Source organism: Mirounga angustirostris, unplaced genomic scaffold, assembly GCF_029215605.1.
Source record: "Mirounga angustirostris isolate CCGP_5_RB_7025 unplaced genomic scaffold, mMirAng1.0.hap1 SCAF_3, whole genome shotgun sequence".
NCBI classification, from domain to species: Eukaryota; Metazoa; Chordata; class Mammalia; order Carnivora; family Phocidae; genus Mirounga; species Mirounga angustirostris.
The window spans coordinates 11,480,599-11,506,090 of record NW_026991711.1 but is presented as its reverse complement, the minus strand read 5'-3'; the positions used below and the strand labels follow the sequence as shown (position 1 = coordinate 11,506,090).

The 25,492-nt window shown below is 38.7% G+C and overlaps 1 protein-coding gene across 7 annotated transcripts in view; it reads left to right on the top strand.

Annotated features, from left to right (window-relative positions):
* CLYBL (citramalyl-CoA lyase) overlaps positions 1 to 25,492 on the top strand; it is a 256,800-nt gene that overhangs the window by 208,389 nt on the left and 22,919 nt on the right. For 4 of the 7 annotated variants that reach the window (XM_064585927.1, XM_064585928.1, XM_064585926.1 and 1 more), the window contains 5 exons: positions 8,776 to 8,964; positions 12,882 to 12,983; positions 14,719 to 14,812; positions 16,133 to 16,300; positions 21,061 to 21,185. In XM_064585927.1, the coding sequence (XP_064441997.1) occupies positions 8,776 to 8,964; positions 12,882 to 12,983; positions 14,719 to 14,812; positions 16,133 to 16,300; positions 21,061 to 21,185 (678 nt within the window). Of the gene's footprint in view, positions 1 to 8,775; positions 8,965 to 12,881; positions 12,984 to 14,718; positions 14,813 to 16,132; positions 16,301 to 16,804; positions 20,008 to 21,060; positions 21,186 to 22,643; positions 24,075 to 25,492 lie in introns of those variants that run through there. The other 3 variants (XM_064585929.1, XM_064585932.1, XM_064585930.1) reach the window with 3 other exon arrangements.

The following is a 25,492-nucleotide window of genomic DNA, read 5'->3' as shown; positions in this document are numbered from 1 at the left end:
GCTTGTGCTCTGTCTCTCTCTCTCTCTGATTGATTGATAAATAAATAAATAAATAAATAAATAAATAAATAAATAAATAAAATCTTTAAAAAAAGAAAACAGATAACCATACAAAACTTGTACATGAATGTTCGTAGCAGCATTTTTCCTAGTAGCCAAAGGCCAAAACAAACCAAATGTTCATTAACTGATAATAGATGAACTAGAAGTGGTATATCCATACAGTGGAATATTATTTGGCAATAAAGAAGGAAGTTCTGATACAGGCTACAGCGTGACAGACCTTGAAACATTGTACTAACCAGTCAAAAGATCACATATTGCATGATTCCATTTATATGAAATGTTCAGAATAAGCAGATCTACAGAGAAACAAGATAGATCAGTGGTTGCCTAGACCTGGGAGGGTTGCGGGGATATGGAAGTAACTGCTTAAAGAATATGGGGTTTCTTTTGGGGATGATAAAAATATTCTAAAATTGATTGTGGCAATGCTTGCACAACTATGAATACACTAACAGCCATTGATTAGTTAACCAAAAAAAAATCACAAGCCTAAAAATAATCTCCCCCAAATTATTTCCCACAAATAACAAGTAAAATGAAGTTAACTTGCCATTAACTTTTTTTTTAATTGAAGTATAATTAACATACAGTGTCATATTAATTTCAGGTGTGCAATACAATGATCGAACAGTTCTGTACATTACTCAGTGCTCATCAAAGTGTCCTCTTGATCCCCTTTATCTGTTTCACCCGTCCTCCCACTTACCTCCCTTCTGGCAAGGACCAATTTGTTCTCTGTATTTAAGAGTCTGTTTTTGTCTCTTTTTTTGTTAATTTGTTTTGTTTCTGAAATTCCGCATATGAGGGGTGCCTCGGTGGCTGAGTTGGTTAGGCGTCCAACTCTTGATTTCAGCTCAGGTCAAGATCTCAGGGTCATGGGATCAAGGCCCACATCGGGCTCCATGCTGAGCACGGAGTCTGCTTGTCCCTCTCCCTCTGCTCCTACCCCCACTCTCTCTCTCTCTCAAATAAATAAATAAATAAAATCTTTTTAAAAATTCCACGTATGAGTGAAATCATATGATATACATCATTAACTAGTTTTTAACATTCTATTGTGGAAATATGCTAATATAGATGGTCCCCAACTTATGATGGTTCAATTTAGGATTTTTCAACTTTACAGTGGTGCAAAAGTGAAACACAGTCAGTAGGAGCTGCACTTTAAATTTTGAATTTGGATCTTTTTCGGGCTAGCAATAGGCAGTAAGATCCTCTGTGATGATGCTGGGCAGCAGGAGGGAGCCTCAGCTCCCAGTCAGCCCCACGATCACCAAGGTAAACAACCAACGCATCTGTACCGTAGAGCCCCTCTGTTTTTTCACTTTCAGTACAGTATTCAACAAATTACTTGAGATATACAACATTTCATTATTAAACAGGCTTTGTGTTAGATGATTTTGCCCAACTGTAGACTAGCATAAGTGTTCTGAGCACGTTTAAGGTAGGCTAGGCTCACATATGACGTTCAGTAGGTTAGGTGAATTAAACACATTTTCCACTTACAGTATTTATTGACTTACGATATTTTCAACTTACAATGAGTTTATTGGGACATAACCCCATCATAAGTTGAGGAAGATCTGTATATGCAAATGTAAAGAGAATTGTGTCAAGAGTCCCCATGTATTCACCAATCAGCTCCAAAAATTATCAACATGTTATTTATTTTTTTATAATTTTTTTAAAATTTTATTTATTTATTTGACAGAGAGAGGGAACACAAGCAGGGGGAGTGGGAGAGGGAGAAGCAGGCTTCCCCGCGGAGCAGGGAGCCTGATGCGGGGCTCGATCCCAGGACCCTGGGACCATGAGCTGAGCCAAAGGCAGATGCTTAACGACTGAGCCACCCAGGCGCCCCAACATTTTAGAGGCGCTTTAAGAAATTTTTTTTCCCCAAGTTGTATTACAAAAACTTTAAACATCACAAAGGTTGAAAGACTGTACAATGAATACCCCTATACCCACCTCCTATATTCTCCCATTAATGTTTTACAGAGTAAAAACTTGTCCACCTAGCTATCCTTCTATCCATCCATCAATTCATTTACTTTTTTTTTTTTAAAGATTTTATTTATTTGCGAGAGAGAGAATGAGAGACAGAGAGCATGAGAGGGAGGAGGGTCAGAGGGAGAAGCAGACTCCCCGCTGAGCAGGGAGCCCGATGCGGGACTCGATCCCGGGACTCCAGGATCATGACCTGAGCCGAAGGCAGTCGCTTAACCAACTGAGCCACCCAGGCGCCCAATTCATTTACTTTTTAATTAATTTCAAAGTAAGTTGCAGACAGCAGCAGTAGACTTCCCCTCAAATACTTCTGTGTGTATATCATTGACTAGCCTTCAAAACTGGTTACTATTCTCTTTGCTCTTTTGTGGTAAAAATTATATAAAATGAAACACAAATTTTAAGCATACTTTCTGTGAATTTTGATGAAAGTATAGGCCTGTATGACTTAAAGCCACTTTTTAAATGTCTTTAAAAAATATTTTTAATTGCTCAGAGACTTTCCAAATAAATTCTTTTCATAGATTTATTGTATTCTAGTGTTGTTTCTTGTGGGGTTTTCTCTTTTTCCATTAAATGTCTGAGGGGCAGAAATGCCAGTTGCATATTATGAACTATATCTATCCATACACCCTGAGCTTTCTTAGTCCTTTGAATGAAAGTTGATTTGGCATTTCACTATAAATGTGTGTTTTAATGTACCTTTTATAATTAACACATCAGAAACTTTGCTCTACCCAAGTCTACACTTTCAGAATAAACAGAGTGCCTAGAATGTAATAATTTGTGGGATATATCAGTGAGTGAAAAATTTTTCACTTTTTTTTATTGTGGTATTGTATATATAACCAAATTTCCACTGTTGTGCAGCCATGCCACCATCCATCCCTGTAACTCTTCATCTTGTAAAACTGAAATGTTGTGCTCATTAAACACTAACTCCCAATTCCCTCCTCCCCCCAGCACCTGGCAACCACTATTCTACGTTCTGACTACTCTAAGTACCTCATTGATGTGGAATCACAACAGTATTTGTCTTTTCTGTGACTGGCTTATTTCACTTACCCTAACGTCCTCAAGGTTCATCCATGTTGTAGCATCTGTCAGAATTTCCTCTCTCTTTAAAGTTGAATAATATTTCATTGTACATGACAAATAATCTCTTTAAGACCCTGCCTTTCGTGCTTTGGGATATATACCCAGAAGGGGCATTGCTGATCATATGGTAATTCTATTTTTAATTTTTTGAGGAACTGCCATACGATTTTCTATAGCGGCTATAATTTACATTCCCACCAACAGCGCACTAGGGTTCCAATTTATCCACATCCTCACCAACACTTGTTTTTTTCTGGTTTCTTTTTTTTCCATAGTAGCCATCCTAATGGTTGTGAACTGGTATCTCAGTGTAGTTGTGATTTGCGTTTCCCTAATGATCAGTGATGTTGAGCATCTTTTCATGTGCTTATTGGCCATCCGTATATTTTCTTTGGAGAAATGTCTATTCAAGTCCTTTGCCCATTGAATTGTGTTGGTTTTTTGGGTTTTTTTTTTTTTTAATTGTGTTGTTTTTTGGTTGTTGAGTGTTAGGAGATCTGTATATATTCTAGATATGAATCCTTTATCAGTTATATGATTTGCAAATATTTTCTCCCAATCTGTGGGTTGCCTTTTTTCCTCTGTTCATAGTGTCTCTTGATGTACAAATACTTCTTAATTTTCATGAAGTCCAATTACCTGTGCCTTTGGTGTTACCCATGAATGAAATTTTAAACCAGTTGAATCATGGTACATGCAGTAGAGTTATTAGTTTTCTTCTTTCAAAAACAAACCAAGATTTCTTTATCATGTGGAAAAAACAATGGGATCGAAAACTCAACACTATCACCTTCCTAAAGAAACGCTACCACGTTGTAATAATTAACGAGAATTTATTTGCCTTTTGTCCAATGCAGTCACTACCACAGTCTCTGGGATCCTGTAATAAATTTTTATACATTTATGAGAAAAATACAATAACATAGTTTACAAGCGATGACCTGTTTTATGTCACAGCACTTCTTCTTCTTTTTTTTTTTTTTTAATATAAATGTATAAAAGAAGTTGTGTGAAAAAGGAAATCCTTCCATGGAAAAGTTCACTCCGAACCAAATGACCTCAACATTTTCAAAAATCTTTTCGCATAGATACTGATAACAAGGCCGTCTGCCCAAAGTTCGTTGCACTCCGGGCCTGTGACATCGTTTTACAAATCAGATAAAATGGAAATAAGGTGGACACATTCAGAAAAGACAGAATTCACTAGTGTTTTTGAGGCTGTGGCCTCACAGTTTGCCTTTTGAACGATGAAATATTAATTGCACATTTTTAAAAATCACCAAGGTTATGCATCTCCCTGGAGTCTAGAAGGTCTTTCATATTTCTTAATTACCAAATCTGGGTTCTGCCGCTCGGCTTTCTCCCTGCTCCTGTTGCATCAAGGGTGCCCTTGTGGTTTCCTCTGAAAGGGACTCTACATTAACATACGAGGTGGAGGGGGTGGTGTGGAAGAAGGGGAAGGTGTTAATTCAGATGTTAGGAAACTGTGATAATGCTATTATTTAAGGCACTTATTTGGGTGTGTTTATACTTTGTAGTTTTATAAATAAACCCAAGGGGCTCCTCCTGGTTGTCACAAGCCTCCTTGAATCTCGTATCCTGTCTGTCTCTTCCTATCCGACAGTAGAATTGATGCCGCTCTAATCCCTGGAAGTTGGGAACTAATGAACTCACTGCTGAGCTGCCGCCACGGAGCTTGGTCCCAAACTATACTGTACTTCACACTCGATTTATTCTCCAGATGGTGAGACTGTGCCGCCCTGCCGCGAGGGACCACCTCTTCCACTGGAGTGTAAAAGTGGACGGATGTTGTTTTCTTTGCAGATTTGATCATTCGGAGCTAGAAACTTGCGAGGATGATTAGTTATTAGCTTTAATGGGTGCCAATTGAACCAACTGCACGCATATTTTCTCCTTTAATTTTGGAGTCTGCAGGTCTTGGCGATGGTTGATTTAGCCGCTTTCTTACGTCACCCGAGCGTGTCTCTTCCCCAGGTGATGAGAACCGGGTCTCTGAAATCAGAGCACGCCTTGGTTCCTGGCCCAGACAGAGGCACATAATACGGTGGCTTATGTATAAGGACAAGTTTATTAGCCACTGGTCCACTGCACTGAGCAGCCTGTGGCACGAAATATCGATTGGCTGCGGGAAGTTTGGTGACCTCACTTTTTATTTAGAACAGGGGACAGTGACGATTCTGATCGGTGCCAACTTTCTCTGTGACCTCTGCAGAGTTCACCTCTGGAATCAGACATGCTGTAGAACACACTGTGATAATTAGTCTCTGCAAAGATCTAATGTAACTGTTGAGAAAGGCCTGAATTCCATTATTCTGTTTTTTTGGATTTTAGTGGGACAAGATCACCCTACATTAAGAAATGCTTACCAAGGCCGTTCTGTAAGACACCCCTTCCCCCCCCCCAAAAAAAGGTCTTTTTTGAGGAGCCTCTTTTTGCTTTAATTTCCTCTTCCTTCTTTTGCCAGGGAACATTACCTCCCAATAATCTCAGCAGATCACTTATATAGCCCTTCGGAGAAGGGGGTGTCTGCCAGGCCGTGTCTTACTGATCCCCTGAATGAGACAGAAATTGGAAGGCTATGGGGCGCCTGGGTGGCTCAGTCGTTAAGCGTCTGCCTTCGGCTCAGGTCATGATCCCGGGGTCCTGGGATCGAGCCCCGCATCGGGCTCCCTGCTCAGCGGGAAGCCTGCTTCTCTCTCTCCCACTCCCCCTGCTTGTGTTCCCTCTCTCGCTATGTCTCTCTCTCTGTCAAATAAATAAATAAAATCTTTAAAAAAAAAAAAAAGAAAAGAAATTGGAAGGATAGTCAGGGCCTAACAGAAGCCAAGGAAAAAGAGAGAGAGAGTGAAAATGTGAAGGGAGCAAGGTGATGCAAAGGAGAGAGCTGTGAGAAAGAGAGATTGGTATCAGGGAGAGAGGGAGGGAGAGAACAGAATGAGCAGAATTTCTTTCTTTTCACAACTGGGCGGATGGTGGCTCTCTCTAGCTGAGCACCCAGAACTAAACTTAATTGTTCTTAGAAACTGTCTTCCTCTCACCCAACAGATGGTATGGGTGTGTTTGCTAGCAAAGTAACATATTTCACCATTAAAGCACCAAAAAGAAAAAAAGAAAACATCAACATACTTGTTGGTTGGTGTAAATTTCAGTGAAGATGTTGGGTATTTGGGGATACATAGCAGAGGGATGCACAGTTTATGTAAATTGCAGCAAGCAACAGCCTGTTAATAAGGGTGTTGTGTGGCAATATACCTCCAAAGCCATCAGCTTTTTTTGGAAAGGTACAGAATGAAGTGGAAAGAGCTTGTTTTCATTCTGAGCCAAAAAAAAAAAAAAAAGTCTAACAAAATGCTGAGTAGTCACTGTTCATTATTATAACATGAAAAGTACTAATCAGATTATGCCTAAAATTGGAATTAGGTACTTCATTTGCAGCCAATTTCACAAGGGTTGAATTTTACTAAATAAACCGGAATGTGCTGAAACCATGGTAATCTGACTTTAGTTAAAATCCCAAACGGGTTTAGAACACGAGTTTTGAACAAACAGTCCCTTTCTAACCCAAATGGAAGCAACAAAACAGCTTAGAGGTCAGATTTTGTTCGACACCAACATGAACAATTTAGGAAGTTGACGTTGCCAGGGATCCTGCACCTTGGGCACACACCCAGATTAAAGCAGAGTGTAGATGACGATTCAAGTAACCCAAGTTTTAAAATGCCTTTCAGGCTAAATGATCTAGTTCGTTCCTTTCCATTTTCCATTCACTCTGTCCCAGTAGACCCTTGCCAAGCCCAACCTGCTACTGAAAGAAATCCTGGAAGTTGAAATATTTACAAGCTGGAGAGCAATCCTGAGTCTGTAGCTGTGCGGGCTACATGGAGCATAACACATTTTAGGTTCTCGGGGGCCATGGATATAAATGCCCGCACTGCCAAAGAGCTGAAGGCATTTCTCTCGACAGCTCTAGATGTTCTTGGAACCATGACACTGAGCTCACTTCCGCTCTTCACCTTCGGATTTTCCTAGTTAGTGAATGTAAAAAGAAGGCATGGCAGAGCAAGCGGATGAGTTTTATAGCTGTGGAATAGCCAACGGCATGATGTGGAACCAAGCCACTGTTGGCCGCATTGTCCTTCACTTAGCTAGCGTGCGCGCTCTCTTGCTTTTGTCTAAGCTTGGCCTAATTATCTGCAGTCAGAGCTCTGTAAATCAGGGCTCCGCAGGACTGTCTTAAACTGGTCTACGTATTCTGTTTCCATCTGACCTGACAACTCTAAGCCACTGTTTCCTCACACTGTTTAACTCAGACCACATTTGGAAGCCTTCCCTGCTCCCACTCGGTCGTAGACCTACATCCGTCTGCTTTAAATCTACTGTCCTGGCTTGTCTTGTTGATTAGACTTAGACCCAATATCAGCTCTCATAATTCTCTTTTTGTCTCCGCTTTGGTTTGCTATTTTCCCAGGTAAGTATTGCTGTTCAAATGGCTGTATATTGTTAAGACTTTTTTTTTTTTTTAAACCACATTCGTCAGCAGTGAGAAGCTTTAAAGTTTTATTAGTATCATAAAAACCCTTCCCAAATGAAACTACTTTTGATAAGTGTTCATTCTGACAATGAGAATTTGTTGAGGGCTGTTGGCAAGTTGAAGGAATTTGTTTTTGAAACTGAAATTGGCAGGAAGTAATGACCCCAAGTGCTTTCTTTCTCTTGACGCCAACCCCCAGCCCCTCAATACGCTCCTTTCTCTCCCCACCCCCTTCCCCACCTTCAACACCCCAACTCAGAGCCAGCAAATAACATGTTTGGTTTCATACAGTTTTTCTAGGGACAATTCACATACTGAAGCAGGCTTTCAACCTTTCAGCTTTTCTTAACTATGGAGCACAGACTGTCAAATCAAAGGGGAAAAAAAGTATTTGTTTTCCACTTCATGAAGGGATTTCTTGGTGGCATTATTGCCTTCCGTCTGAATAAGTTGGAGCTTTTTTGTACTGTGGAGTGTCATTTTCCTGTAAGCGCCTTCTTAATTGAATGTCAAAATTCAACTCACTTGCAAAAAAAATTTTAAGTGACTAAAAAACATGACGCATGTGGAAAGAGAAAAACAAATCCTTATTTTTTCCCTAATGTGAATATGCTGACAGACGAGACTACCCGTTATCCATGTGTTATGTAGCTCCCTATATTTATTAAATGAGAAAATGCAGGAGAAGACTTAGAACCTTGCCTAGAGCTTAGTAAATGCTCAATAAACGTTACCTATTGGTTATTTTACCCTCGTAGTCGAAAAGCAATGCTAACGAGCGAGGGCACAGTCCTATTTAAGAAGTGCACCAGTATGCACGACAGTGGCTGTCATCTCTGTTACAGTCATCGTGAGTGAAGTTTGGAAATCAATCCCTTGTCTGTCAGATTGCACAACTTATTTCAAACACCATTTATTTGCTGGACGGGGAAATGTGTAGATACAGTCATGGTGCTCAGATTCTGAATCCACATAGCAGGTCCACGGTCAGTTGGATTGTTTGCTCTCGATGATAAATAAACTTAGGAGGTACATTTTATTGACATTGATAGGATGAAGCTCGACTGAGAATAGTAAAAACGCTTGAAGACTTTGATCTGGGCCCAACCGAAAAGTGTGTGAGAGTCAACTCGGTGTCCAGCGGTCTGGCCGACGAGGACCTGGAGACCCTCCTGCAGTCCCGGGTCCTTCCCTCTAGCCTGATGCTGCCCAAGGTGGAGAGTCCTGAAGAAATCCAGTGGGTGAGTAAGCTAATGCTTTGCTTTAATTAAAGGCTCAGGAGCAGCTCTGAAGGGGTAGCAGAAGGGAAGGATTCGGGTGCCGCAGATTTTGAAAACACACGCATGGAGCAGAGAGAAAGGGAGCTAAAGGAAAGGAGGGAGCCCAAGAGACTGTTCCCTTCACACAAGGAGAGCCTGGCTTTACCCAGAGTGTTCAGAGGAACAACTCTGCCCACGGGATGACGCGTCCGCTCCCCACTCAGACTTGCGGTTTGGCCAGAACAGCCTCCTCGGAAGCCTCACAGAGCAATCCTCGGAAACTGGCTTGCCCCAGAACTGGATCGCTCCTCACGGCCCGCCAGGCCCTAACCTCCACCGGAAGAGCAGTGAAGTAAATGGCTCCCACCCAGGTTCATTTGCAGTCTTCATAGACAGCAAAGGCACATTAGCCACGAATGATAAAACGAACCTAGAGGAGGAGAGGGCAAGGTCACTCCTGAGGGCAACTAGAGGAAGAAACAGGAAGCTTTCAACTAGTGGTTTTAATTAGCACAGATATTATTTCCTGAACAGCTCTCTAGTCCGTCCTTTTTAAATTGCTGACAGGTGTGTGTGTGTTTCATGACAGACTTTTCAGCCAATAAAAACCTGGCATGTCAAATGACTTACGAAAACTTTGAAATGGGCCTAATTATACTATGATTGTTTTCATTGTTCAAGGAGGGGGAGGCTAGATTTTCTTTAGGGGTTGCTATGATTTTGCAGATCTCTGCCGAATAAAATACCTGCCCAGTGGGCTGCTGGGGGGCAGCGGGCCTGGGACACGGCTGTCGGCCCAGGCTCTTGATGCTTCATCTGGGATTATCTCTGAGGCTGTGCCTGCAAATGCAGCAATACACCGAATAGTTGTCCTACCAGAGGAAACCTGCTCACCTTTTTCAGGCATGTAGATACGTCGAGTCTGTACTTTCCAGTGCTCTGGCCGCCCGCCCCATGTGGCTCCTGAGCGCTTGAAATGTGGCAAGTCCAAATTGAGATGTGCTGTAAGTGTATAAAATACACATGGGGTTTTGAAGACTTAGCAGCCCCCTCCCCCCAAAAGAATGTAAATTATCTCAGTAGTTTTTATATCGATCACATGTCGAGATGATTAATACTTCAGGTCTACTGGGTTGAACAAACATTATTCAAACGAAACGCACCTATTTCATTTTCCTCTTTTAATGTAGCTCCTAGAAAATTCAGAATTCCATCTGTGGCTGCCACTATTTTTTCTGCTGGACAGCTCCGTGTTGGCGTCTTCTTGAAGGCCCCATGTTCAAGGACCCATATTTACTTTCTAAACTGGAGCGCTTCTCTCCAAGGTCACCCCCTCAGAAGCTGGAAGATACTGGTTACAGTAGGCTACAATCCCCGAGGCCTCCTACCCCATTCGAATGTGTCTTAAATTGATTGAAATGGAATCTGAAGCCACTGTTCCCTTTTGGTTTCATGTTAATGCCTGTTTATCACCGTTATTACCCTTCATTTAAGAGGGGAGGACCCACCCCAGCCTTGAGCTACAGCTTCTGTTCGCTGTTTTAAATCCTTGGATAGAAATAGGATTTCTAGTTAACAGAAGTCTTTTGGGCTGTTTATTTTTTCCTCTCCGTTTGTATTTATGTGAAGCATAAAACCCAGAGCCTGATGCACAACTGAAAGATGGGCTTCCTTGTTTCCTTTTGTGTGAGAATCTCTTGCCGGCCTTTTGTCGCTAGTGTGGGTTCTTGTTTGACTGGCACGGCTTATTGGACTATAACAAGCGCGACTCTGCCTTCTTTGTCGTGGGACAATTCTCCCACAAATCCCGAACAGTGTGCATTCTTCCAACACACTATTGGGTGTGCACTGGAATTGAAAGAATTGCTGAGCCCTGCTACTTCATCTCCTCCCCAATCTCTTTGTGATTTTTTCCCCTTCTTTTCCTCCACCCCCTTCCCCAGCCCCTCCACCTCACTGAAATGAACACTTTACCAGGCCGGAAACATTTAATCGTCTCCTTTTGAAAAAATTAATTGAAACTTCTCCACTAGTTACCTTTTGTGGCAGTACTTAATGCAATTTTTTAAGAAAGAAGGGGAGGAGGAGAAGGAGAATGGGCCAGAATATTTAATTTTTAAATGTCCCTGTTGGCTTAAAAACAGAAGGCATTAGAGATTTTTCTAAGAACAGGAAATATATTGTAAAGTACTTAACTAGTTTTAAACTTTATGATTCTTGTAGTTAAAACTCTTACGCAAAGAATGGGGCAAGTAATGTTGCACGTTTTTTTGGTGTTTTTTGTTTTGTGGTTTTTTTTTTTAGTGAGAAAAAAAAAGTTCTTCCAGTGCAGATATAACACCAAAACTGCTAATCTTTCACTACCCATTTTCTAGCTTAAATGTGACATAAATTAGGTTTTATTTTCACCTTCCCGTAATATTATACATTTTGTCTCCTTACATTGTAGCCTTCTCTTCTTTCTTGCTATTTTGGTTGAGTTATTCCTTCCCTTGAAAAGTTACTAAGGAGGTGATGATGATGGTGTCTGAGGAAGGGAGGGGCAATGGGAGCAACTGGGAATAATTTTTCATTACTGAAAGCTGTGATTTATTTTAGCCTAATTGTAAAGTTACTGCAAATTGCTCAAAAGCTTTTTAAAGATCCCAGTGATTAGATTTTTTAGGGGGGTGCTGCACAAGCAAGGAGGGGGCAGCTAAAAGGGGAAATAACACCTCTAATCCTGCTTCTGGTAAATAGGCTGCCAGCTTTTAAAATGAGTTTCCTTTCTATTAGTCGGAATATTATGCTAAGCCTTAAGCATTAGTTTTTTTATGTTGCCATAGCAGCCCTATTCCTGCAGGGTGGTGACCTGCCATGATTACAGTACAAAGCTTATAGGGTCTTGAAACCTCCTTTGAAGATGAAAAGTCTTTGATGGTTTATATTTATGCAAATCTCTTAGATATGATTTACCCAACTGAGACTGAATGGAGAGATGATTAAAATTCCCTTTTCCTTTGATATCCATTAATGGCTGAATATTCCTTAAATTTAAAATGGATATATATGTTTTCATCTTTATTTACAAAAATTGCTTTATCATACCTGTGTTGTTTTTTTTTTTTTATCTCCCCACATCTTATTAGATCTAGATAGACATAATAGATTTACAATTTAGAGTGTGGTGGGTTTTTTTTTTTTTTTCCTTTTGAAAGGGGGGGTGGTGGAGATCTGTGCAAGAGCTTTTGTATGTTTCCAGATGATAGATTTTGGAATTTGGGCTACCCCACTGGCAGCGCAGAGCTAGCTGTGAACTGGTCTCATGGAAAAAATTGGCGAGCTTTGGTCTTCAAAGAATTAAACTTCCTTTTTAAGGTCTTCCTAGGTAAGCTAAAAAATTATGAAGAAAAACCTTCTGAACAAAGGATAATGGTGCTATAATGAATAATATGGGTTCCACGTAGAAGGCTGCTAACAGTTCCACTGATGTCAGTGCCTGGTCCAAAACAAAAACAGAATGGCAGGTAGAGCAAGACTTCACTGTTTTGGGGGCCTACCATTTGCATTTAACGAAGTGAAGGCTGGAGGTCTTACGTAAATATGTTTTCAAGGAAAGCATTTAAACTTCAGAATCTCTCTTTCCACTTCTAACTCCTAGGCCTCAAATTGCTCCTTTAGGGGAAAAAAAAAAAATTATAATGCTTGGGGTTTTACTATTTAGTTTGGTGGGGACTTTGTTACCTATTTTCTTTGGTCTTTCCTCCTATTTTTGTTTTGTTTTCATTCTTTTTTGTGTATGAAATAGGCTGGGATATTACTTCCTCAGGCCAAAGACTTAAATACTACTTCTATGTCTACATTTCGGTGATTGTACATTTTTTTCCCCTACTAATCACCTATGACACTTTTGATTTTAGTTTTCAGACAAATTTTCCTTCTACTTAAAAGGCCGAAAACTTGAACAACCTATGAATTTAATCCCTTTTGTGGAAACTGCAATGGGTTTGCTCAATTTTAAGGTAAGAGAACATAATGTGACTAATAAGTTAGTATTTTATTTATTACCCAAGGGAACTTTTGTTCTCAATTTTGACATCTACTTAAAAATATTTTTCTAGAAAGATTTATAGGCAAAGTAAACCTTGAGCACCATTTGTTCTCTATAATAATCCAAAACCAGGCTGTGAGCATCTTAGAAAACAAAAGATTGGCTAAATAGCAAAGAGAAACTTCCCAATCCTAAATATTTAAGTGAAATATTTATAGGTTCCTATTTCAATTAAATAATCACATGTAAACATGTTTTGAATTATATTTTAGATGAAATCTACATGAAAATTGATTTTGTTGCCCTTATGAATTAACTTTCAATTATTCTTTTGTAACAATTGCCTTTTATTGGGAAATTTGCTGGCCTCGTTGTAGCAACATTATCCATCATGTCTAGTACGTAAGACTGCTATTTGTAGGTTAGGATACATCAATAGTTTGTAGTATATTATTTCAATTTGCCACATTAGAACATAAAGTACTTCCTGATATGCATTCAGGAAGATTAGCTGAACCGAGTGTTTGCCAGCATTGTATGGTTACATGCAACAATTTGCCTTAACGATTTCATGGCTAGCTTGTTTTTTCCCCTTTATCACTGATCATTTAAACTCTTTTCCAAAATATGCCTCACATTTCACCTGACTCATGAACATCATTGTAGCACCCTGTCTCAGAAGGCAGGAGGGAAGAAATCCCTAAAAACAAAGAAAAGAGATAGTTGGAAACTGCCCAGAGAGATAGTATGTGAGTAAGCGCTCCGAGAGGAAACTTTTGAGACCTACTGGACCATGCAGGAGGGGCAGAGTGCATATGTTTGGGGAGCTGCTTTAAGCCTCATGATCCGCGCATTTACCCCACTAACCACAAATTCTTCCAGCCTGCCCCACAATTCTGAGATACAATCACAGCATATCCCCTAGATGCGACTAGATTCATACGATGACTGAATTCTAAACTCCACTGCACCATTTTATTCCATATTGTAAGTAGAAGCACTTACAACCCCTGAAATTAATCAATGTCCTCCCGATTTTCAGGTCTTCCCCACCCACATACATTAGCATGCTGAATTTCCACCTTGGTAGATTCAGTTACATCTAGGACAAATGTTATTAATCTTTATTTTCACATAGAAATATGGAAGTTGCTAATGAATACATCTTGGATGACTTGTTGCATTTTTATTTGCCCCTCCGGAGTTGTAGATTTTTGTACTGTATGTCTTTAATCCTGAGACCATTTACTAAGAAATCCTGATCCTAATGCAAATAATCCAATTAATTTGATTTAAAAATTCTTTCCTTCTCTCCTGTGGTTTTATGTTTATTGTTTGAGCGTCTCTTAAAACAAAAACAAGTTTTGGAAAAAGAGAAGTAATTTACGGTACGATCAAAATGAGTTAATTCAAAGTTTCTCTAGAAACTAGATGAACAATGATTCGAACATTATAACTATATTAATATATATTTGTAACTATATTAATGTAATCCATTAAGCAAAGCAAATCTATACAACATACTTATCTTGGACAATATTAAAAGCCTTTCAAAAGGGGTAAATTTAGGCTGCATTTTTAGGACTGCCAGTTTGCTTTCAGCAAACTGTTAAGAGTCGGATCTTTCTGTTACTGAAATCCACCATGCTGCTCCTCTCTGAATTGCGCATTTCTATGAGATTTGGTTCTGTTCTGCTCTTTTACAGGCCGTGTGTGAAGAAGCACTAAACACCGGACCTCAAGTGGGTCTTTTTCTAGATGCAGTCGTTTTTGGAGGAGAAGACTTTCGAGCCAGCATAGGTATCAAACACATTTCTCTCTTTTTCAATCTCTATGTGTGCATGTATCTGTGTGTGTGTGTGTGTGTGTATTTTTTCTTTGCCCCTTCATGAATGGACATTTACATGACAATATATATTTGCCAACCATGACAATGGTTTTTCAGCTGAATGGACAATACTTTCTGATAATTTAGGGCACCTCAGAGCTGTCCTGCTTCCAGAACACTATATTATTACTTCTCTTCATTTATAAAATAATAAAAAGCCTGTTGCAACCTCAGATATGTTTGGGAATATATGATATCTACTTTGTTCGTAGTGAGTATAATATGTGAACAACCTCTCCGTTGCTTATTTTGTTTTCACATCAGTCTGAGGGCTATCCAGGCTTCTAACACAAATTTAAGGCAATTTCACATTTGTTTTAATGAATCATTTTCTACGTTAAATGTTGTATCCAAATATTATTTTAAACAGATCTTAAAGTCCTCCTAAAATACATTTTAGAACTCTTCTTATTAAATATTTATTGAGATAGTATGCTTGTTTCCACTGATTTTCCCCATCCCTTGGGCACTCTGCCTCCGGTCTTAACTAGTAACTCAGGGCACACCTAGAAAAGAGGCCAAGGCCACATGCAGAACCACAGTCCCAGGGGCCTGAAGCATGGAGCTCTCCCTGAGCAGGGTCACGGTCCAAATACAAACAGCGACACCCCACACACCCGCCTCTAGGGGGAAAGAAAAGGAACCTATTTTAATACCAGTCTTTCCAAGAGACTTTTGTGTTTCTGACAGTTCAGTGGACACTTTCTGCCTCTTTCAAAATGAGTGCCCTTCCGTTTCCCCAAGTTCTTCATCCAAACCCTGAAGCTGCACTGTTTGGCTCAGAACCTTAGTTATGGAAGGGCATTGCATCCACAGCACGCGAATTTCTGTGCTCAGTGAGAGAAGTTAACCATTTCCTTGCACAGCTGCTCGGCCACCTTTTGTGGTGCTGTCTTTGAACTGATACTTTCCAAGCAATGGCAAGAAGGAAAAAATATACCAGAAGTTAATTTGTGACCTAGCAAATCGTTTGTGGTTGTATCTCCTGAGATGCAGGAGGGGTCTTTTCTTAACCCCCACACAAGCAATGACACTGCAAGATGCCTTCCAAGATAAATAGACACATGTGAGATTTAACTCTGCCTCCACATATCCCTCTCCTTGTTTATATTAGAATCATCATTTTGCTGGGGAGCAATTCCCAGGTCTTTACAAACCCAGTTTTTACAATAGGTGGCTGGGTTTGGTTTCCAGAGTTCATGTCTCCCTTTTCTGTCCACATCCCATTGCAGGTGCAACAAGTAGTAAAGAAACCCAAGATATTCTGTATGCCCGACAGAAGATTATCGTTACAGCAAAGGCCTTTGGTCTGCAGGCCATAGATCTGGTGTACATCGACTTTCGAGATGGAGAGGGGCTCCTCAGGCAGTCAAGGGAAGGAGCTGCAATGGGATTTACCGGTATGATTCTTAATGGTATCTTAGAAAGCAGTAGCTAAATTAGCAAACATTCCAGAAAAGTAGAACTATAACCAGAAATTAGTGTTTCTAATGTAGCCACATATCTGGTATACTTATTCCACTATTTGAAATGTGAAAAAGCCATCGAGGGCAGGAGCCTACGGAACAAACTGTTGTGTTTTCTTTTGGCTGGGCAACTCAAACAATGAAGCCCTCATTTTATTTCCTCTTTACATTAGTTGCCATTTTTTTTTCCTGTCCTCCTAAGTATTTTGGTTTTGCTGACCCTAGAGGAGGGATGAGGCTATTATAGAAGTGTTTTTGAGTGAATTGCCATAAGAATTTGGGTTGATGAGGAGAAGAAAAATGTCCTCAAATATTCAAAATATTCATTCATTTCTGAAAAAACTTCAGTGATATCTTCTTTGATTTTTTTTTTTAACTCATAACTAGTTTTTTATTCTTCTACCACTTCAAGCCCCTTATTTCTCTCCCACCTCCCAGTGTCTATGCACCTGGCGACACCTACGGGCTTTGGCTGGCACTAAGATCTGCAAGTCCCCCCGCAATCCGGTTCTGGAGCGCAGGCAGATATCTGTTGATTGGTGTGTCTGATCACTCAGATCCCCAGGAGTCCGGGTAGCAACCGAAAATTGTGTTTTTGCAACAGAAATCCATTTTTTTCAAAACCACAATAGGATTCTACACACAAACCCACGTCCACAGTTGTGTGTACTCACACACTCATGCACGCAACCATGGATAAGAGACACCATAAGCTCTTTTATTCTTATTTATTCTTCTGCTGCAAGTTCTAAGAAGATCATGATCATAAATGAACTCAAATAATAAGGAAAAGAGACAAACATCCTTTCTATCCCTTTTGTAAACATTTTTGAAGTTTGTCCAGTTAGGGATTACTGAAAGAAATATTTCATAAAGTGACCTTAAATGTAAAACATATCTTAATGGACGATGGTTTAACCCCAAATAAAATTAAACAAGTTAAGAAACAATTTTAGTGTTATATTAGACTTAAATAAAGTTCTGACGTTTGTTTTTGTGTTTTTAACATGAAGAGTTAAAACAAAATGTGATTCCCCAAATTTGTTTAATAAATAAATGAGTAAATAAATGTGATCTCTTATAGAGAAATATTTTCCAATCATCTGAATTATTAATAAATGAACCCTCCCTACATTTAATAGTGACTAAGAACGAAAGAGTCCCTCTCTCCTGGCCCTGAGGTTGTCCTTGTTCCTGTGGCCTGTTACACCTGCCTCTTTCCAATGACCAGTTAGGACATAGCCCAAATGGAAAAGTTGGAGAGACACTCCATGAAATCTACCTAATAGACCTCGATGTTGTTGGTCTAAAATGTGTGCCATTGGCTACCAAGCAGCCAGATGTTGCTGTGAAATGGGCGCTAATTCAATAAAAAAAAAAAAAAATTGAAAACACTGAATTGATGGGCGCCTGGGTGGCTCAGATGGTTAAGCGTCTGCCTTCGGCTCAGGTCATGATCCCAGGGTCCTGGGATCGAGTCCCGCATCGGGCTCCCTGCTCCTTGGGAGCCTGCTTCTCCTCTGCCTCTCTCTCTCTGTCTCTCATGAATAAATAAATAAAATCTTAAAAAAAAAAAAAAAAAGAAAACACTGAATTGGTGCTGGCCTGTATCACCCTCACTCAGTATAACCTGGGTGTCCTCAGCTACCTCTGGGGTAAATGTTTGTTCCAGAACTTATAAAGGAGTTTGAGAATTTCTCCAAGAAACAGGGCTGAATTAAATTGGTTGCTAATTCAATCGCAGAAGACAAGCTACTTCAAATCAGATTTAAATTTTCCTAGAACTGTGCCCAACTCAGCAAGAGGAGCTTACGGGCTTGGCAGTATTGTTTCTCAACATCAGGGAGTATTAAATCACACACACACAAAAATGGAAGCAGGGGGAGAATGGGGAGGCAGAGTGGGTACAGTGCCCATTATGTATTCAAGTGAACAAGTCAGTAAAGTAGGGAGCTACACTTCATAACCATTTTCCAATTTTTAGAAAGAAGGTCTTTGTAGTCCCAATTATATTGCTACATACCAGTAAAAGGTAATTAGTCTGATAATAAGATACGAGATTATTTGTAGTATTTTGAAACAATAAGGGCTTTGATTATTTTAGACCCAGTTGTCATCTGTTTGTCCTAATTATTTGTCATTTAATTGCCCCATAACTTGGGCTTTGCACAAGCAGGGAGGAAAGCGAGGAAGGAAGGAGAAATACACACCCTCTCTGAAGCAGGTGGTTGAAAAGTTTTAAAATCTAATGAAGGTATCATGTTACCCCTAACACTGAGGAGCAACACTCAGTCTATGCTATAAGGATTTTCTCTACTTTTAAAAATTATACATTTTTTTTAATGAGTTGTATTTTTTTATAAGTTAGCCGTGCATCTCTTCTGCAGTCATTATTTCATGGGGCCACAGCCCATGCGGATTGATTTTAAATCAATGCATTGGCCATATAAGTGGCTATTAACATTAGGAATTATTTTTATAAAAAGAAACCAAAACTAAATCTTGGAATAAAGCTTCAACAGCTGACTTGGTCATCACAGTTACTGCAGTCCTGCATGCTGAGAAGAAAGATGATAAATATGAAGCACTGTAGGTTTTCTTCTTTTTTGCAGTCTTTTGTAGAAGACAAAAATGACACCATCATACAGTCACCTAAAAGACTTGACAGGTATTGATTTAAAGCACGATATATCAAGTGGTACTGTAAAAAGGATTTCATGGTCATAAATTTTAACGTCTTCCAATTTTGCACCCTCAGTAACTTGCCAATAACAGCTCTTCTGTATAAAATATTTCCTTCACTCCCACGTGGCATTAAAGTCTGATGTTCCGTTGTTGGGGTATACAAGAATCAGCCACAGATTACTTCATGCGTGGATGTTCACAAATTTCTAAAACTTAACACGTATCCTAAAATTAGCCTCACTACCAAAATACTGGTACTCGCAGGCCATCAGTGGTTTCCCAGTATTTCTAGATAGTTTATGTTTTGCTCAAGTCATAGTGTCTGTACCAAGAAGTTCCCGTGAAATCTGGCTTTTTACACATCTGTGTAAATTATGTACATAAATTACAAAATTCAGGTCTAACAATTAGTACAAAATGACTACCAGAACTGACATCCTTTATTAATAATATTGTAACAACTATTAGATGACTTAAATATAATTGCAATACCTACTATTGAAAAAAGCTCTCATTTGTCATCACTAGTATTATTTGTTCCCTGAAATTATTCCTCAATTTTAGTATATGTGCTGCCGAAGTGAGCACGATTCCTCAAATAATTTAAAGCATCTTTAGTTGTACAGGGTTTTAATGTTTTATTAGTATGCTGACAGATTAGAATGAAATAATAGCAAGGTGAAGGTGTTCTAATTATGCTACTAGAAGAAAAGGTACTGCTATATTTATTCACTTGAACTCTTTTCCATGAAATACTAAAAAAATTTTTTTACAAATATTGGGGTTTTTTTTCTATTCAATAATGACAGTAACAGGAATTATCTTTTTTAAAACATCGAGGGTATAAATTGTACTGGCTAAATGTTAAAACAACTATTTCAAAAGCAAAGCAAATTGATATATGGACGAATATATTTAGGAGAGCAAATTATCATTAAGTGCACATTCATTTTTAAGAACCAAATATGTCCATAATTTTATCATGTAATAAAATACAATCTCATCATTATTATAACATTAAATTATGTTGTATTTTATTAATGACCTGATTAAATTTTACACTTCCCCGATTGTTAAATTGTTCCTTTTAATGACTGCATGATTTCGTAGAAGCCTGTGAGTGTTATGTTTGTGTAATGTTTTTCCTTAGGATCCTTAAACTCTGAAACGAAGGCTTTTTTAAAGCTATTACTACAGAGATCAGCTTTCTTCAGGGGTATCTAAATATCTATATTAGAGGGAAATATTCAGTCTTCATTCTACAAGAAAAAAGGGAAAGCCTGGTTATGTTTATGGATACAGAAACTTTCAGTAACTTTTTTATTTAAACATTTTGAAATGGAGTAACCTAGAGACCACTGTGTTCAAATCTGCCTTCTATTCCACTGTACTGAATAAAATTTTTTCATTGAAATCCAGTTTCGGGTTAGTGGTTAGAAATGACACGCTATTATTTGTCTAAAAGAAAGAAAATTAAATATATTATTGTAAGCCACTATTTGATATTAATATGGTTGGAACATCTGCTTCTGTAAGCTTTATGAAAAACAACAGACCACTTCTAAAAGAAATCATGGCAGGTGGGATAATGGTACAAAATAAGCAAAAGACAACTTGTAAAATTTAAAAGAGTTAACATATAATTTTTTTGTACTTTAACTCAAAATAATCACTCTAATTTGCAGATATTATCCTTTAAAGTTCCAGCCAAAGGATTAGTCAACAAGCTGCCTAGTCAACCCACCTGTAACTAAAAATGAGAGATTATCTGCACTAAGGTGGCATTTCTATAGGATCAGAAACACAATTACTCCCATTCTTCTGTGTTTCTTATGTGGTATTCTGGAAAAGCCTGCCAGATTGCAGTTACTTTCTTTTTAAAAAGTTCTAAAATAATTAGTTATTTTACATACAGACTGTGAAGCATTAGGAGCCTTTCGTGGTTGAGACATTTTGTTTGAACATCTGTTTGTTGTTTCGTGTTTCCGGTGTTATTAATCTTCTTGTAGGTAAGCAGGTGATACACCCTAACCAAATTGCCGTGGTGCAGGAAGAGTTTTCTCCTTCCCCTGGAAAAATTAAGTGGGCTGAAGAACTGATCGCTGCCTTTAAAGAACATCAACAGTTAGGAAAGGTAAATGTTTTGTTAATGCCTTGGGTGAAACCGGTGTTTAAAATACTGTGGGGGAAAAACATAAACTAGATATCATTTGAATCGTTTCAAAAACTCATTGCGTAGTAAGGGGGGAGGGGGGAGGGGACAGCATTCATCAGGGAGAAATTCGCTTAAGGTAAATTTGCCTTTCCAAGTTTCTGAATATTTCACTAGCTGGCCCTCAAGTCTCTCTAGAGGTTATTCTTTTCATAAACTATATTGGCAAGCCTTTGAGAAAATAGAAGTCTGTTTAGTTTTTCTCTATAGACTCCAATGCAGCATTCATATGAAAATAATTTTAGATCAAAGTGAGAGCAAGTTGTAATGAAATAAACACAGTTTGATCAAATGGTTCTTGTGGAGAGAGGAAATAAATTTTCAAGTTATTTTAATTTGGGGGCAAAAATGTACAAAAAGCTCCTCCGGTTTAGTCATTTAAGAGTGGGAGGTTGTGTATGTGTTTGTACCAATTTCTGGACCTGAGATCTGGATAGAACGGAGAGCAAATTAACACTGGAGTACGGTTGTTCCTAATTTAGTGCATCATTGAGCCTCGCGTTTCCTGCTCTGTGGGTTTCTGCTATGTAAATATTGCAGTGGTGATGCGCAATCTGTCTCCACTTTGTGCCAGTAACACTTAAATTAGGTGTCGCCTGAAGGAAGATTTTATGCTAGTTGCAGCATTGTCAGTTAATTATCTTAAAGGTTATTTGCAGTAATACCGTTTGCCTCTTTGTAAGAGAATGGGGGGAAAGTTGCATTTATAAATCCATCCTAGAGGTACTCTCTAAACTCAGCCTTGTTACCTACATAAGGAGTGAAGTTTTAATACCTGCGATGCAAAAGTACTTGGGAAGAAAGAATGCTGAAACATTACCAAGGTTCTAAACGTTAAACAGCCCCTTACGGGGGGGGGGGGGGGGGGAGAGACAAAACCGGCTTCAGTGATGAACCGAATACCTCAATGTGAGAGGTATCACTTGCACTTTTCACCGGCAGTAAAAACACCTGAAAATCCCAGGACTTGGGAACGTGGGTAGCAGTATTAAGTGGGTCACTCCCTCCCTGTCATTACGGACACCTGCCTTCAGCTCCGACCTTGTATTCTTGCTCACCCTCACACACTCACAGGCTCGTCTTTACACAAACTGGCACTTAAAATCAAAAGGCAAAATATGTGACATTGGAAACCTCCCATTTGGACTTACACCAATTTCAGGATAAATAGCATTCTTTCATTTCAAGTCAGGAGTGGCTATCAGAAAAACACTGCAGTTTATAGAAATATGTTTTGGAAATTACGTTGTTTTAATGTCCATTTCTATATCTTGACTCCAAAACCCAGTGCCTCCATGAATGCACATAAATATTTACGGCGACAGAAGGGCCATGTACTTTTTCTTTTTTTTTTAAAGATTTTATTTATTTATTTGACAGAGACAGAGATAGCAAGAGCAGGAACACAAGCAGCGGGAGTGGGACAGAGAGAAGCAGGCTTCCCCCCAAGGAGGGAGCCCGATGTGGGACTCGAACCCAGGACCCTGGGACCATGACCTGAGCCGAAGGCAGACGCTCAACGACTGAGCCACCCAGGCGCCCGCCATGTACTTTTTCATTCATACATGCAAAGACCTCCATCCACGCCCCCTGTCATACCTGTACTTCCGCACACACTGAATGTTCTCTACCTCTTTGCGTGTACCTTATGTCCGCTGATAAATACTTCCTACTGAAAGAATAAACTGAGGCAGAATATGGGCCATCAAAATGGCAGACCAAGCAGAGTTCCAGGCTGGGCCAACACTGCCTCCATTAACCGCCTACACTGGGTTTCACATTGAATAACATCAAAGGATGCCACTTAGCATCGTAAGCAGCCAGGAGTATGGAAGAGGTTACCCTAAATCTCGGGTCGCCAACAAACAAAATTCAAACTAGAAACACACTCTTTTGCTGGCATTTTCAGTTCTCGAACGAAGGAAAAAATACTTTTCCATTGTATCTTAAAAGTGTTCCCGAACAAAATTGTCCCAAAGTGTCCTTCCTTGCCTTTTGATGATGGCAACTTAAATGTTAAATTCTGAACTGGCTTTTTTTTTTTTTTTTTAATAAGAAATGCTGTTTTGTTGGGGCATAAGGTTTCACAACAGAGTGGTAGGACAGCTTTTCTTAACACAGAACCACAGAAATTAGAGCAGAAGGGAGACTCACCATTAGGTCATTTCCTCCCTGCCCCATTGGCGTAGGTTTGTTTCCTACAGCAAATTCTCCTGGTGCTTTGTCCAGCAAGGTTTAAATGATTCAAGTAATGGGGCTTCCAGTGGGGACATATGGTTATTTTATCCAGTTCGCATGTTTCTTTCACTTTGCCTATAAATTGGCTGGTCACAAAAATTGGGTCTGCAGGTAGGTGACTCTGGGTCTTGAAGGGTCTTGGGGTTTAAATAATGTGTGTTCTGTTTGTAAAGATTTAGTATAAATAGGTTGCTCAATTGTAGAAAGTATTGCTTCCAACAAACATCTAATCTGTTTTATTTCGAATGTGAATCGCTGATGAAAACATACACCCTCGGATACTTTGTCCAAAGCACAGGTAACTCTGTTAAGGATGGTAAACTGATAGTTTGTGTCCTAGTGAGACAGTTACAGATTTCCAAAAGACCCTTTTTCCCCTCCGATGAAAATTTCATTCAAGTAATGTTTTTAAGTAGAAATGACCCAAGAAGGCAAAATTATATATTTTGCTTTTCTCTACTTCTGCTCCCATCCTAAATTATATTCTGCCCTAAGACCAGAGGTATAGCTGAAGTTTGCAGGTAATGCTGGGTCCTTTGTGTTTTCTATAGTGATAATAATTAGTGCTGTTGTATAATAATAATAACAATAGCAATATTGTAATAAAAATAATTATCAAAAATAAAAGTTGTACCTTTTTTTCTGTTCCTTCCAAATAATAAAATTTGTGGGAATACTTAGATCACAAAGTAGATAAATTATTGGAGACCTGTCTTTGGTGTCACAGAATTTTTTGTTGTTTCGTTTTAATTAGAAGTTCTTAGGAAATAAAGTCTGATGCCCCTTAGTCTAATGTCAGGTGAAAAATACTTTACGTTAAGAAATAATAATCTGTTCATAGAATCTGTCACTGTTTGGCGGATAGTGGTGCTTGTGACTGCTTTGTTTCAGGAAACTATAGATATTTACAGGCAAAAGCATTTTTCCTGGCACAGTAGTCCCCCCTAATAAGAATTAGGCTATAGATTGACATTAGGGACTCAAAGTCATCTTCTCTTATTAAAATCCGTTGGAAAAAGCTTAAACATTTCACATACTCTATGCTTCTATTTTAATTCCCATAAGCTAAAATATGTCAAACTTAGCCGACGTCAGTTGCGAGATATATATCCGCAATATTCATCAAACTTGAGTTTTTCTCCAGTCCTTCCAGAAAAATATATTTTGAGATACAACCTGCATGTCATTAATAATTTTAGCTTCAAATTATTTGGTAGAAACTTCAGCCAGGATAAATCACTTCCCATGTGATTTATTTTAAACCTATAGAAGATTTTCTTAAAGGTTAATTTTATTTATCATCTTTTCCATAACAGTGGTAATGCCACTATTTGAAAATTCTCCATTCAGAACTGAATTTATTATTGCTTCTTAAAAATGGGATTTTTACAGTTCTTTTTTTATCAACTTAAAATTGTGTATAGTACGAAAATTGGGTAACTGAAATAAAAACATCTCAAGCAAATATTTGGTTAATATTACTATATATCAATGGAAACTATAACTTACATATAAGTACATATAAATATTTATGCAATATATATACATTCATGTATACAGTATATTTTTTCAAGTCTCTATTATAAACTCAGTGCTCATTTTTGCTCTTTTTGTATTCATTTCTTCTTGGGCAAAAATGACAGCTAAAGGAAATGATTGATCAGTAATCCTAAGATATCTTAATATAAGAATTTAGCATTTCTTTCTGTGTGGAGACTCTAAAGAAAAATGTGAAAGAATAGCAAAGTATATTACATGTGATAGATTTTAAAGGTACCTTGCTAGGTATATTCCTATTTTCTGCAGTATCTGACTATAAATACAGCTTTGCTTCATTTTCAGTTTTACTCATTATCATTATAATTTGGTTTTGGAATGATTTCGTTTAACTTTTTCAATATTTTTCATTTGTTAGAGCTTCACAAGCTAGCTAAAAACCAAGGACCGGGAAATGTTCATCTTTAAAATCTAGGTTCAATTAACAATTATAA